The sequence below is a fragment of the Crinia signifera genome, chromosome 12, assembly GCF_055691185.1.
Source record: "Crinia signifera chromosome 12, ASM5569118v1, whole genome shotgun sequence".
Taxonomy (NCBI): Eukaryota; Metazoa; Chordata; class Amphibia; order Anura; family Myobatrachidae; genus Crinia; species Crinia signifera.
The window spans coordinates 42,977,237-42,992,160 of NC_139228.1; the positions used below are offsets into that span (position 1 = coordinate 42,977,237).

Genomic DNA, 14,924 nt, shown 5'->3' on the forward strand with positions numbered 1-14,924 from the left:
TGAACAGGAATTGAAAGACCGCTGGATGGAGAGAATATTCTTCTGCATACATCCTGGGCCACTTATAGGAAATGTAGGAGAACCCCTTTTAGCTGGTAGCTTGATGTGTGGGCTGTGCCAAAGGGCATATTTGACACCAGATCACCACCTTTAACCATCATGATCCCTTTGCCACATTGTGGTCCCTGTGCCCCCATAAATGAAACCTAAATTTGGGTTGGGACTGTTGTCAGAGAGAAGGTAAAGACAGATCAGAGATGGCAAGTATGCAGAGATGAGGTCAGAGATGTGTGAGGAGGTGGTGTTGGTCAGTGTGATCTATTGGTATAGCCAGCCTATGAATCTGCAAGGTGGTGCAGCAGATGTGGCACAGTCCGCTCAGGATCAGTATATGGACGATTACATCCAGGGCAGATAAAGCCGACTTTTGTAGAACAATTGAGAGTAGAATTGAAGGTGGCTCAATTCAGCAAACTGGGGAGATGCTGTATACAGACTGTACAGAGTGCTAGTGACACTGGGGAAGAAACTTTATTTAGTCATATTGATAGCATTAAGAAATGAGACGTGTATAGATGCAGTGGACACATAGGGTGAAATGGACACATAGGATGACAGATTTAGAACGTGAGAGATTTGGTAAGAAATCTCCAGGTTTTTTAAAGCGGCAATCACTTGCACTGCAAAACCAGTTTATTGATTGCCACTTTAAAAAAACTGGAGATTTCTTACCAAATCTCTCAATTTCTGATTCTCTCATCCTATTACATTTCACCCACAGTGTAAAAAAAAAAAAAAAACAATTGTGTTTTAAAGGAGACAAGACAGATGGGCACTGTCTGCACAGAGCTGGCATTGGAGGCTGGCAAATCTTATTGGATCACCAAAAGAATGTATATAAAGACAGAAAAGCAGAGGGTCAAGAAGAAAGTCTTGCTGGCCCTCAGCAGTTAGAGGTAATGGAAAGAATTATGCACCACAAGCAGACATTAAAGAAGCTGGAGATAACATAAGATACTGCATGTAATGTAAAAGCCAAGAACGTTAAACAAGTCCTGCATCCCGTGTCAGTCCGTGTCCCCTTTTGATCTTTGATAAAGGAGAAACTTCAAAAATGAGAGACAAATGCATTGGGTTACTTTGGGATTTATACAAAACTGTTGTCTCCGCATCATAACAGCTGCCAAAGCGCTATTTGCTGACAGAAACCACTACTGACCTGCTGCTGCTGCATTCCCTATGGCTTGCAATGTAGAGCGACTACCACTCAGCGGTCTGACGCCAGCCTCAGAGTTCTGATTCTCGATTTTCTTTTCTACTTTTGCGAGTTCTCGTATGATTTCTTGATATCGCTCCATAAAGATAAGCTCCCCATAGCTTGGGGACGACTGAAGGTTAAACATCCTGGAGACCTGGAGAAATTGAAACTACATTAGTCTAGGCTTGTAGAGAGTCCACTATATTATAAGTAACAAATAAATCCTCTGCATTCATAACAATATCACATTACACTTATCAGACACTTTATCAGAGCGTAGAAGGTGTATCCATCACAAGGACTGGCTATATTATACAGTTTCTGCTTCCAAAAAGGGACATCATTCTTAAAAAAAGCTAACATCTGATAATAAAGACAATAAAAAGTCTTAAAAGGAAATTTTAGAAGTAACAAAAAAACAACAACACATATACCCTTACATAAAGGCACTTATACTGGTTCACTCACAAAGACAAATTCCTTCCCAAATGGACAAAACCATGTGCACTGCGGGGGGGGGGGGGGGGGGGGGGAAGAAGATGTAACATGTGCAGAGATAATTAGATTTGGGTGGGGTTTTACTTTACAAATAACTCACCCAAATCTAATTCTCTCTTCACATGTTACATCTGCCCCACCTGCAGTGCACATGGTTTTGTCCATTTAATAAGGGACTCATTTGAGGCAATGAGATTGTTAGGTTCAGATCCTGGAGAAAAGCATGTGTGTACAGCTGCTACTTAAAATTTGTGTCAGTGAACCCACATTTAGTAAATGAGTGAATGCCATTGGACTATCCTCTACAGCAGGGGTGCTCAAACTATTTTGCTCTGGGACCCCATCAGACAATAAAAATTATTAAAGGACCCCAGCAAGTTACTACTGAATGGCCACCATGTCAGTGAAATTAAATGACCGCTTTTGTGACAGGGATGCAGTGGGTAATGGGGGGTGGTGGGTGATAGGGGGATAGAAGAGGGAAGCAGTGGGTGTTTACGTAATGAGTTATACCCTGTCCCCCCTCTACTCAGTGGGGTAACTTTAGCTCCGCAGACCCGTGGTGGCAGGGAGGCGCTTAGCAAATGAGGGCGCTGGGGGGGGGGGGGGGGTGAGGGGCTGCGGGGCTATTGTTACCTGCTTCCATCTGCCCGGGACCTGCTCTCCCCCCTTCCCGCTCGGCATAATGCCACCGCCAGTACCTGCCACATCAGTGCATCAGTCCCGGCTCTCCCGGCTCCTGATAAGTGCTAATTAAAAGTGACATTTAGAAAATGACCCCCATATGCCCCCATACTGCAGACAGTTTTTGAGGATGCTAGAAGAGGCGGCAGCCTCCTCTAGCTACATTAAAAACGGTCTGCTGTACGGGGGAAGCCATTTTCTTAGTATCACTTTTCATTAGCAGGAGCCAGGAGAGCAGGGAGAGGCAGAGCCGGGAATGATGCACTGATGCGGCAGGTACCGGCGGCGGCATTATGCCGAGCGGTAAGGGGCGGTAAGGGGAGGGAAGATGGAGAGCAATTCCCGGGCAGATGGGAGAGAGGGCGCTGCCAAAATTAATGGCGGGGGGGGGGGGAGAATATTTAATAGTTACACCACTGCCTCTACTGACACATTAGCCTCATGATCAGCAACATAGAGTTGTGACCCCATGCTGAGGTGGTTGAGACCCACTTTGGGGTCAGTACCCACAGTTTGAGAACCGTTGCTCTGCAGTGTTACTCATATTCAGCCAGCACCTTATCCCCTGCCCTCAGAACGGTCATCTCCTAACCCCCAATTATATTATATATTATTTGTTTATTGCAAGAGACAACAGGTAGGAAGGAGACAATGGGGCAGATGTATTAAGCCTGGCGAAGAGATAAACTGGAGATAAAGTGGAAGGAGATAACGCACCAGCCAATCAACTCCAACTGTCATATTTCAAACACAGCTGATTGGCTGATGCGTTATCTCCTTTCACTTTGGGGCAGATGTATTAAGGTTCGTGAAGAGATAAACTGGAGATAAATTAGAAGGAGATAACGTACCAGCCAATCAGCTGTGTTTGAAATATGACAGTTGGGAGTTGATTGGTTGGTGCGTTTTCTCCTTCCAATTTTTCTCCACTTTATCTCCAGTTTATCTCTTCGCCAAGCTTAATACATCTGCCCCTTTATCTCTAGTTTATCTCTTCGTCAGGCTTAATACATCTGGCCCAATGATACATATGTAAAGACCTCCAAGAAACTCCAAGTAAAGATGTATAATGATATAACTGTATACCAGCACTTACCAAGGCCTACATTCAAAACACAAATGGCCAGATGTTTCAAGCTTCAAAAGTGATAAAATGGAGAGTAATAAATAACAGCCAATTGGCTCTTACCATCCATGTTACAGGCTGGGTTTAAAAAAATGACAGATAGGAGCTGATTGGCTGGTTGCTTATCACTCTCCTTTTTATTACTTTTTTGAAGCTCGCTATCCTCTGGCTGCAGTCTGCTTCATTTGTGCATTTTAAAACAAATGACCAAATAAAATACAATGCAGGAAAAATATGGGTGCTTCAGTTATACATGTTCCTACCTCATGAGCTTGTGCATAGTTCCCTCTCAATATACATGAAATGAGAAGATGTTCGGGTGCAGAGAGTAACATGGGAATAAGGGTGTTCCTCTGTGGCAGCGGGCTCCTGCTTTCTGCTTCACTTCTGGCAGACAGATTACTTGCGCTGCTTCCTATACAGCAAGCAAAACTTCAATTATAAAAGTAAACTGCTCTAAAGAGGTCTTTCCCAATAATAATAATTCATAATTATATTTACATATAGTGGAAGTGGAGGAGGAATATTATCTTTCCAATATACATCTTAAATTTACCTATATGCATTTAACCCTTTAAATGGATGATATATGTAGTTTTAATTTCAATCTGTTAATTACCTGATGTACTCAGTTCACTGCTAGTACTTTCCTTTAGTTTCTTTGATCCCGCTGCAATGAGGTGAAAGAAATGATAAATGAAGATTCTGTAACTCAGTCTGACAGGAAGCCTCAATAATTGTCTACACCAGTCTGCTACGCAAACATTAACGACATTTTTATAAAAAAAATTTTATATATATATATATATATATATATATATATATATATATATATATATATATATATATATATATATATATATATATATATATATATATATATATATATATATATATATATTACACACACACACAGGTGAAGGATCTGCGCAAGGTTAGCACATAATCAATAGGTTCCGTCTCTCCAGAATGTGGTGCTGCTCACTCCAAATAGGCTTTGTCACGGCCTCAGTAAGGTGCATAGAACAAAAGAAAGGAGGAGCGCACAGGTAAGTATAATTGCACAGTGTTTACTGGAGAAAAGTGTAGGCTCACATACAATTAAATAAGCAGTAATCAGCATGTGTAGGAATCACCATCAGTACGTCAGCTTCATAGCACGGACACCGGAGGACATCCAGGGAACCGGCAGATGGAAACAGCTGCGGCGAAGACGGAGTTCCAGACACGAGGACTGCAAACAGACGGGAACCACAGTGGCCCCCTAAGGGGCGTGGTCACCTGACGTATCGGATCTCTGCCACTGTGGTTCCCGTCTGTTTGCAGTCCTCGTGTCTGGAACTCCGTCTTCGCCGCAGCTGTTTCCATCTGCCGGTTCCCTGGATGTCCTCCGGTGTCCGTGCTATGAAGCTGACGTACTGATGGTGATTCCTACACATGCTGATTACTGCTTATTTAATTGTATGTGAGCCTACACTTTTCTCCAGTAAACACTGTGCAATTATACTTACCTGTGCGCTCCTCCTTTCTTTTGTTATATATATATATATATATATATATATATATATATATATATATATATATATATATATATATATATATACATATATACACACACACACACAATTCTGGGGGATGGCGGCACTCCAAATAACAATTGTCCACACTCGAGTAGGATACTTGTTATTTGGAGTGCCGCCATCCCCCAGAATTGTATGTACAGCAGCCGCAGTGCTGCACATCGGAGGGCACCCTTTTTTTCACCTAAAACCAAGCTTTGCCAGCATCTGCCATTGTTGGAGTGCCGCCCACCATTGCATATATATATATATATATATATATATATATATATATATATATAAGCACTCACCCTCCTTGCAGAAGGTTTTGGGAAGAACCGGCACACACTTGTAGAAGTCCAATGTAGATTTATTTAAGGCATGAGATGGTATACAGACACGGGCCAACAGCCTTTTCAACTGATAATATCAGTTGAAACGGCTGTTGAGCCGTGTCTGTATACCATCTCATGCCTTACATAAATCTACATTGGACTTCTACAAGTGTGTGCCGGTTCTTCCCAAAACCTTCTGCAAGGAGGGTGAGTGCTTCTGTATCTTTACATTACAGGACTGTGCACCACAAAACGGGAGTTCTTTTATTTTCAAAATTGAGTGCTGTCTTACATGACATTATATGGATACCGCAGAAATGTTTATAAGCCTCTATATCTCTTTACCTACTACTAGCCCATCTCTACCTATCTTACTCACACATAGCTACCGTTAAACAACACATTCTCCAATTAATTAAATACATTATCTATTTTGATGTTTTCTGGATTGTATTCACGTTTTATTTGTATCTTTGTGGTTATCTTAATAAACCTATATGATTGGATGAAAATATATATTAGGCACAGGAGCGTCTCAAGGGGAGGAAGCAAATACTAATTACTCAGGCTGCGGCCTGTAAGAGCCGGGGGCCCACGGGGCCCTCCGAATATTTACCATTGTTTAATTCTTCAGGGAAAGAGTTAATACAGATGTAATATTTTCTTAAGAACCTAGATACAGCAGTTTAAGGGTATAAGATGTATATATATATATATATATATATATATATATATATATATATATATATATATATATATATATATATATATATATATATATATATATATATTTAGCACTAGGTGATTCATCGCGCCCTACGGGCGCTCTTCACACCGGCGTAAGGGGCTACGCCCCTTAATTTGTGAACATTTGTATTGTGAGAAATATGGTTAGAATTGTATGAAAGATGCCTGTATTGCAGCTTCTGGCAGTGGGTGAGGGTCCAGCGTGGCAGCACAGGAGTACCGGACGGTGGCCCTGAGTCAGTGTCTCCTCCTACTGGGTGGGAGTTAGGGTGCATGAGAGCAGAAGGCTGGGATATGAGGCATGATAGGGGTATGTGGGCAACACAGCGTCAGCGATTACCCAGTGGTGGAAGTTACGGTTCAGGAGAGCAGGAAGCTGGGTAGTGATAGGGGTGTGTGGGCATATGGGGGACTAAAGAGGGTGGTGGACACTGTGCAGCTTCTGCCAGTGGGTGAGGGTCCAGCGTGGCAGCACAGAAATACAGGAGTCAGTGTCTCCTCCGACTGGGTGGGAGTTAGGGTGCATGAGAGCAGGAGGCTGGGCGGTAAAGCATGATAGGGGAATGTGGGCAACACAGGGTGAGCGGGTCTCCACTGGCGGAGGTTACGGGGCAGGAGAACAGGAGGCAGGGCAGTGTCCTCCCACATTGATGGCAAAAGTATTCAACATCGGCCATAAACCATCGATTATTTGAAAATCATTGATGGTCGATGGGCATCCCTAGAACTGGAGGAGGGTGGGGGACAGTATGCAGCTCCCGGCAGTGGGTGAGCGTCTCCTCCCACTGGGAGGGAGTGAGCGTGCATGAGAGCAGGAGGCTGTATAATAGTGGTATGTGGGCAAGACATTGATAAAAGTTGTGGCGCTGGTGCAGAGGGCAGTGGGGAAACCTGCAGTGCGGCAGCCAGGGCCGGATTTTCCACCTAGGGGCGGTACCTGCTTGTGGTGGTACAGGATCCCCCATTGTCACGGGGGTACGTGAAATGCGGGAGCGGGGGCCGCGGTGGTCCGCTGGGGGGTGGAATTGCCGGAAGGGGGTCTGGGGGGTCTGCAAATTGCGGGAGGGGGGGTGGTGTGTGGGGATCCGCGGTTAGCGGGAGGGGGCGGGGGTCCGCAAATCGTGGGCGGGGGCGCGGGGGGGCTTGAATCGTGGGAAGGGGGGTCCGCAAATTGCGGGAGGGGGGTTGTCGGGGTTAGTGAATTGCGGGAGGGGGGGTTGCGGAGGTCCGTGAATTGCGGGAGGGGCGCGTGGGGTGCCGTGAGTCAAGGGGGGGTGGTGAGGGGGTCCGTGAATCACGGGAGGGGTCATGAATCGCAGGAGGCGGGGGTCGTGGGGGGGCTGCGAATCGCAGGAGGGGGGGTTGCCGTGAATTGCATGAGGGGGGCGTGAATCAAGGGAGGGTGGGCGCAGGGGGGTGGTGCGGGGGTCCGTGAATTGCGGGAGGGGGCATGAATCGCGGGAGGGGGGGTCGTGGGGGGTTCCGAATCGCAGGAAGGGGGGTATGGGGGGTGCCGTGAATTGCGTGAGGGGGGCATGAATCGCGGGAGGGGGGGTCCCCGAATGTGTGAATTACGGGGCGGTCGCAAATCGCGAGAGGTGCCGAGGGGGCCCGCAAATCGCGGGAGGGGGGCGCTACGGAGGGTTTCGTGAATCGTGGGAGGGGGGGTCGTGAGGGGTTGCGAATCGCAGGAAGGGGGGTGTGGGGGGTGCCGTGAATTGTGTGAGGGGGGCATGAATCGCGGGAGGTGGGGTCCCCGAATGTGTGAATTAGGGGGCGGTCGCAAATCGCGAGAAGTGCCGAGGGGGCCCGCAAATCGCGGGAGGGGGGCGCTACGGGGGGTTCCGTGAATCGCGGGAGGGGGCGGCGCGATTTGCGGGAGGGGGGTCGCAAATCATAGTAGGGGGGGGTGCCGTGAATCGCGGGAGGGGGGGTCGCGGGGGGCCCTTTTAATGCCGGGAGGGGGGGTCGCAGGGGTCCCGCGAATCGCGGGAGGGGAGGATGCAGGGGTCCTGCGAATCGCGGGAGGGGGCTCGCGGGAGGGAGGGGTCACTGGGGTCCCGCGATTTGCGGGAGGGTCGCGGGGGTCCCGCGTTTCGCGGGAGGGGGTGGTCGCGGAGGTCCAGCGAATCGCGGGAGGGGGTGGTCGGGTCTGGGACGGATATTAGACAGCACTTACATCGACAGCCATTACATCGACACCATTAGTTCGACAGCTCAATAGGTCGACATGGTTTTAGGTCGACATACCATTAGGTCGACATGTCATTAGGTCGACAGCTCATTAGGTCGACAGCTCATTAGGTCGACATGTTTTTAGGTCGACACTGCCATTCGGTCGATAGAGTCTATGTCGACAGTCAAAAGGTCGACATGGGTTTTTTCACTGTTTTTTGGCCGAAATGTCGACACAGTCGACATGGACACAGTTTGAAGTGTACCGCAGCCGCTCGCTATGCTTCGGGCACGGTGCCTCGCTGCGCTCGGCACACTATTTTATTCTCCCACCAGGCCCTAGTGGATAGTAGGGCATGAAATACCGCCTGTCGGCACATGTCGGCTCAATAAACAGTGAAAAAACCCATGTCGACCTTTTGACTGTCGACATAGACACTGTCGACCTAATGGCAGTGTCGACCTAAAAACATGTCGACCTAATGAGCTGTCGACCTAATGAGCTGTCGACCTAATGAGCTGTCGACATAATGACATGTCGACCTAATGGTATGTCGACCTAAAACCATGTCGACCTATTGAGGTGTCGAACTAATGGTGTCGATGTAATGGCTGTCGATGTAAGTGCTGTCTAACAATAGTCCGGATACCGGGGTGGTCGCGGGGGTCCCGCGAATCGCGGGAGGGGGGTCGCGGGGGTCCCGCGAATCGCGGGAGGGGGGGTTCGCGGGGGTCCCGCGAATCACGGGAGGGGGGGTCGCGGGGGTCCCGCGACTTGCGGGAGGGTGGAAAGCGGGGGTCCCACGAATCGCGGGAGGGGGGGTGCGGGGTCCTGCGAATGGCGGGAGGGGGGGTCACGGGGGTTCCGCAAATCGCGGGAGGGGGGGTCGCGGGGGTCCCGCAATTCGCGGGAGGGGGGGTCGCGGGGGGTCCCGCGAATCGCGGGAGGGGGGTCGCGGGGGTCGCGGGGGTCCTGGCTGAGGGTAGGGATGTGCAGGAGTAATGGTGGATGGTGGCTGTGGAGTAATGGTGGATGGTGGGCGTGTACTGTAGCCCTGGCTGGGCGGGGGGAGGTGATGTCAAGGGGGTGGAACGTCAGACACATGAAAGTGAAACTGTCCTACACAGGAACGTTCTCCACAGGGGTTGAGTGACAGATCTGGCTAAATATATAAGAGATTGCATGATGTAAAAATATTAGGTACTTGTTTCCTAGCACGGCCACAAATCTTATGGATCGTGTACCTTTAGTTAAGGTACACGATCCATACGATGGACCAGATTTCCTTTGAAATCAGGTCCATTTGGCCGGCTAGGACAAAATATCGGGGGCATCGCGTCGGTCGGGACCGTTAACAATGGTCCCGACGCGACCGACGCGATGCCCGCGATTTCCCCATAGGCTTCAATGTTAAAAAATATTTTAACATTGAAATCGTGTCGGGAAAGGTAAAATATCGGGGGCATCGCGTCGGTCGGGACCATTAACATAGGTCCCGACGCGATGTCCCCGATTTTTACATAGGCTTCAAGATTTTTTAACATTGAAATCCTGAAAAAATGTGAAAAATGTGAAATGGGCCAATATGACCCATTTCACATTTTAGATGTCCTCGTCGTCACCCCACGATAGACGCCAACCCGAAGCGTGGCGAGCGCAGCGAGCCCGCGAGGGGCGGCGGTGCGCGTCCTCCGACCTTTTCATTCCCCTACTATCCACGTCGGCGTGGAGTTGAGAATAGAATAGTGTGGCGAGCGCAGCGAGCCCGAAGCGTGGCGAGCGCAGCGAGCCCCGCGAGGGGACGCGGATACCTTCACAGTTATACGCGTCCCCTCGCGGGCTTCACAGGTGTCCGTGGCGACGCGGACACCTGTGAAGTCCGCGAAGGGACGCGTTTACCTGTGAAGGTATCCGCGTCCGCTCGCCACGCTACGGGCTCGGTGGCTCGCTGCGCTCGCCACACTATTCTATTCTCAACTCCACGCCGACGTGGATAGTAGGGGAATGAAAAGGTCGGAGGACGCGCACCGCCGCCCCTCGCGGGCTCGCTGCGCTCGCCACGCTTCGGGTTGGCGTCTATCGTGGGGTGGGGTGTACGCCGTGACATTTGGGGGGGTTGGGAATATTTTACATTGAATCCAATGTAAAATCGGGTCCCAGGGACCCGATTTACATTTCATAAAAAAAAAAAAAAATCGGGTCCAAAATCGGTCGGTCGCATCGCATGCGACCAAATCGCATGCGATGCGATCGACCCGATTTTTCCGACACGACCACCCCGATGTAAATCGGGGTGGCCGTGCTAGGAAACAAGTACCAAATATTATTATTGATCACTACTTACCTCCTTTATTCCTTCTTCGTCTTTTGACGCTGGAAGTTTTAAAAATCCGTGAATGTAACCGTGCAGTAAGAAGTTCTTCCTCTAGGAAAAAAAAAGAAAAAAAGGTGTCTAAAATGGGAAATAGCAAGGGGTGGCATTATAAACACATTTTTTCCTTCCTTCATGCCTGTAGGTCTGTGTTACACAGGGCACGATTAAGATTTTGACGCAAATTTTGCCATCTCTTTCATCTTTGTACCCAGTGGTGGTGTGAAATTCCTCAATGGCCACATGAGGCTTCTTTCGTAAACTTCTAAGATTGGCCAAGTGTATCTGAAGACGCAGAATCTGATCAGAGCGGAGATAGCACTGTTGGCTAAAAAGCACCCACGATGGGCAGTTGACAGCTGCACATATGACATGTGCAGCCCGTCTGACCTCCAACTCGGAGGCGCACAGGACCGGGCATCAGAAAGTATATAGTTATATACATGCGATTTTTGCCGATTTAAAACAATTTCTGTCCCGATCCAACGGAATCCGGTGAAATGGGGCACAAATTGCATAGTGTATGGTGGTCTTAAGACTACAAGTATTTGTATGAAGTTGCATGCTGCTTTGGCCAAGAAATAAATCCCATGTGCCACTTACTGTACCTGCAATCCTGTTGCTCATCACCACCTTGTATCTCCACTGGGCTTCAGAAATATACTTAGACATCTGGATCAGTCTGTTGTTGAACTCCTCATTTGCAGAGAAAACGGTAAGACCAGTAAACATCTTCTGCTCCTCACCAAGCGCCTGGCCACTCGACTGAACAGAATCCGTAATGAGTTCTACTTGTTCTTTCAACAATTTTAAGAAAGTGTCCAATACGACTTCATCAACCAAAAACCCAGACACTCCACTGGTGAAGTGTTTTAGGTCTAAACAGTCTGATCTAATGTCCCAGAAAGTACTGTGAGAGGTTTCTGAAGCAGAGGAGGCCGATCCTTGAGAAACGCCAGACAAATCCGCAATGTTAAGAGTGCTACTGTTATGTTGTGGACTTTCAATGGGAGATAGTAATATAGAGTCTGCCTTGTCAATGCTGCTGTCCAAGCCCTTAAGTCTACTAACTTTCAAGTCCATGTCTTCATCAACGTCCTCCATGGCACAGTCCTCGGGAACTGGAGGTGCAGAGTTCAGCTCAGACAGTGACACGAATAATAAGGAGAAGATGTTCTCCAGAAGCTCCAACCTCAGCTGAGAAGGCAGCAGGCACAAGTAGTTCTGGCACTTGATGATATACTGCACAAACAGATTTGAATAGTCTGTAGTAGAAAACAAACAGGTTAATATGCAAGCATGCCTCCAAAACTAACAACTTTCATTACGGTAATGTCTGATACCTTGAGAAAGACCAAGCTCCTTCCCTGAGGATATGGTGGACTCCGTATCCTCCATGGAGCCATTTATCTGGCTGGTGTGGCAATGCTTGCACTGAACGTGCTTGTGAGCGTTGACACACAGTGCATAGATGGCATACTTCATCGCACAGAAGGCCTGAAAGATAACAGTGTTGCGGTTCTGTGCCTGGTCATGGGCATCACGATGACTTCCAGAGACTGCAAGCAAGAACATCAGTAGTGCATTAATCTGCAAGCTTTAATTGGTAGATAGCAGAGACCATACAATGTACTATAGAAAGTGTCCCCACTACACACAGGCTTACATACGGAAACCACCAAACATGAACTGTACAAGTCAAATTTACAGGTTAATCTGGATCACATAACATTTATCTAGATTTATTTTTTTTTTCACAAAAGTGGTAAAGTGTAAGAACCGCCAGGAAGTAAAAAAAAAAGCCATTTTATACCGTGTAGCTCAGGCATGTCCAACCTGCGGCCCTCCAGCTGTTGTGAAACTACACATCCCAGAATGCCTTGCCACAGTTTTGATATTAGGGAATGCTAAAACTATGGCAAGGCATGCTGGGATGTGTAGTTTCACAACAGTAGAGGGCCGCAGGTTGGACATGCCTGGTGTAGCTAGAGAAGGATTTAAAGCCCATACACACTAGGCTAATTTGAGCACAAAGTTGCTCAGTTTTCCAGTTTTGAGCTACATTGAGCTCAAAATCACAATCTGTGTATGGCCGTGCAATGAGCGCTGATGCTCACTCCCGCATCATCGCCGGCCTGTTCACCCCCTGTAAAAATCGGTCAGTGTGTATGCATTAAAAGATTTATCGGTCATCGATTTTCACATCATCGCTCGGCACATACACTGGGCAAAAATACACCTTTGGAGTCATTACAAATTGGGGGAGTGAACTGGCAACTGAATTAAGAGAAAATAAGCTTATGCAACCAATAATAATGATACCTGCACATTACATTGGAAACTGCTAGCAACTGTAAATCCCTTCCCCTTTTTGGAGGACGCAGCACACCCTGTGAGCGCTGCTAAAAAACAACAACACACACGTAGCCCACCTTCATTGGAGAGTCTCCTTTTCAGAAGATTCAGAACCTCAACTTCATTGAGCTCTGGCAGGTTAGTGAGATGATGGAGAATGTACAGAGCAGAATGGCTGTCCAGGCTACTCAGGTGACGTAAGATGTCTTTCTTAGGAATATCTTGACTGTAGAATAAAAAAATAAAATAAAAAAAAGCAACTTTAAATGGCGTAACATAACAGGATTGTGGTAATAAATTTAAAATGATAAGCTATATTGCTGATTTTACCTTAATTGGAAGCCCCGGCTCAATGGGTTGGGGCTGATTCCCAAAATACGGGGGACAAAATGACTAGGGGTCCCCCGTATTTTGAGAACCAGGCCCAACCAGCCAGCAGGGTAATGTCACAGCCGGGGGACACATTATATAAGGTCTGCGGCCAAAACATTAACCCTACTGACCAATCAGCCTGGCCAGGGGCCCTGGGGGAGTGGGGACCCCCCAATAAAGGCCGCTAGGCGGCCAATAGAATCATTCGGAGGAGAGGCGCTGAAGATGAAACATCAGCGTCTCTCCTCAGTCCGTCGCAGGTACCGGCCCGAATAGTCGGGTGTTTGTTTTTTTTAAGACGACCTGGACTACGTCGGACAGAAGAGGACGTGATCTTCGCCGGAGGACTTTGGTGAGTTGGATTTTCTTCCACAGGTCCCCCAATGGATTTCTTCGGATCCTGGAGCCCCAGACCAGCCCCGGATCCAGGAACCAAGGCCCCGGACCCCGGACTCTGCAGCCCCGGACCCAGGGACCTACCTACGGGCTCAAGATAGGCAAGTATAAGTATGAAAGGTCTTTGCATGTATTAAAGTTTTATTTATAATGTGTGTCAGTGTGTTTATTTGACTATTTTTAATACTGTGGAACTACAATTGCCAGCGGGCCCTTTAATGCCCTGCATGCTGGGACTTGTGGTTCTCCAAGTCCCAGCATGCGTTTTATTTTATGTTTTTTTTACACTGAAGCCTGCACAGATCTGACTGATCAATGCAGGCTAAAGCCAAATAGGACAGGAAAATGAAGTGTATTTTCCTGCCATATTTGCCCGGCCATTCGTGGCCGTTTTACGCCAATTAGCGGCCGTATTTTCAATACGGCCGCTTAGTAAATCAGGAATCACCATTCCTTTGAATGGTGATTTCTGTTGTATTCTATCGATGGTGTATTCATTCGAATTTGTAAATACAAATACGAATGTCCCATCTATACGAAAAATCTTATTTTTGTCATAGTAAATGCCAAAAATACAAATACGCCCCCAAAAATTTTATTTTCAGTGCACCTGCCAGGTGAGGACCAAAGTTGAGAACCACTGCTATAAACAACCTTACATTACGCATATGCAAAGAAATCAATGGTGAACTTCAAAACAAAGAAAAACCAATGTAGTAAAGATAAATGACGGTACTACTAAATCTGCAAGTACATTTTATACAAGAAAATTACACCGTGAAGCAGTGAAATATATCCGGTTACATACCTGCTGTGTTCTATGCACCACTCTAACGCTTCTACTTGAAACAACAGTCCATCACAGAATTGTTTTAATACTGAATCATTGCATAGATCCTGCAAAATACAAAAATACACCTCATCATATAAACAGATTACATCATAATAAAATAGGGGATTTTACTATGGAGTACAGACCAGCTTATCATTTTTATGTTATTTAGGTGGCTGTACCTTCCTGGAAGAGGAGTTTGGACATGCTTGATG

At 47.3% G+C, this 14,924-nt stretch overlaps 1 protein-coding gene across 1 annotated transcript in view; it reads right to left on the reverse strand.

The window, feature by feature from the left end:
* Nucleotides 1-14,924, reverse strand: part of ZFYVE26 (zinc finger FYVE-type containing 26) — a 137,058-nt gene that overhangs the window by 97,789 nt on the left and 24,345 nt on the right. Inside the window, exons 7-14 of the mRNA XM_083166179.1 lie at nt 14,686-14,774; nt 13,187-13,335; nt 12,098-12,313; nt 11,363-12,019; nt 10,728-10,808; nt 4,186-4,236; nt 3,830-3,981; nt 1,220-1,412 (exon numbers count right to left, since the gene is read on the reverse strand). Coding sequence (XP_083022305.1) covers nt 1,220-1,412; nt 3,830-3,981; nt 4,186-4,236; nt 10,728-10,808; nt 11,363-12,019; nt 12,098-12,313; nt 13,187-13,335; nt 14,686-14,774 — 1,588 coding nt within the window. The remainder of the gene's footprint in view (nt 1-1,219; nt 1,413-3,829; nt 3,982-4,185; nt 4,237-10,727; nt 10,809-11,362; nt 12,020-12,097; nt 12,314-13,186; nt 13,336-14,685; nt 14,775-14,924) is intronic.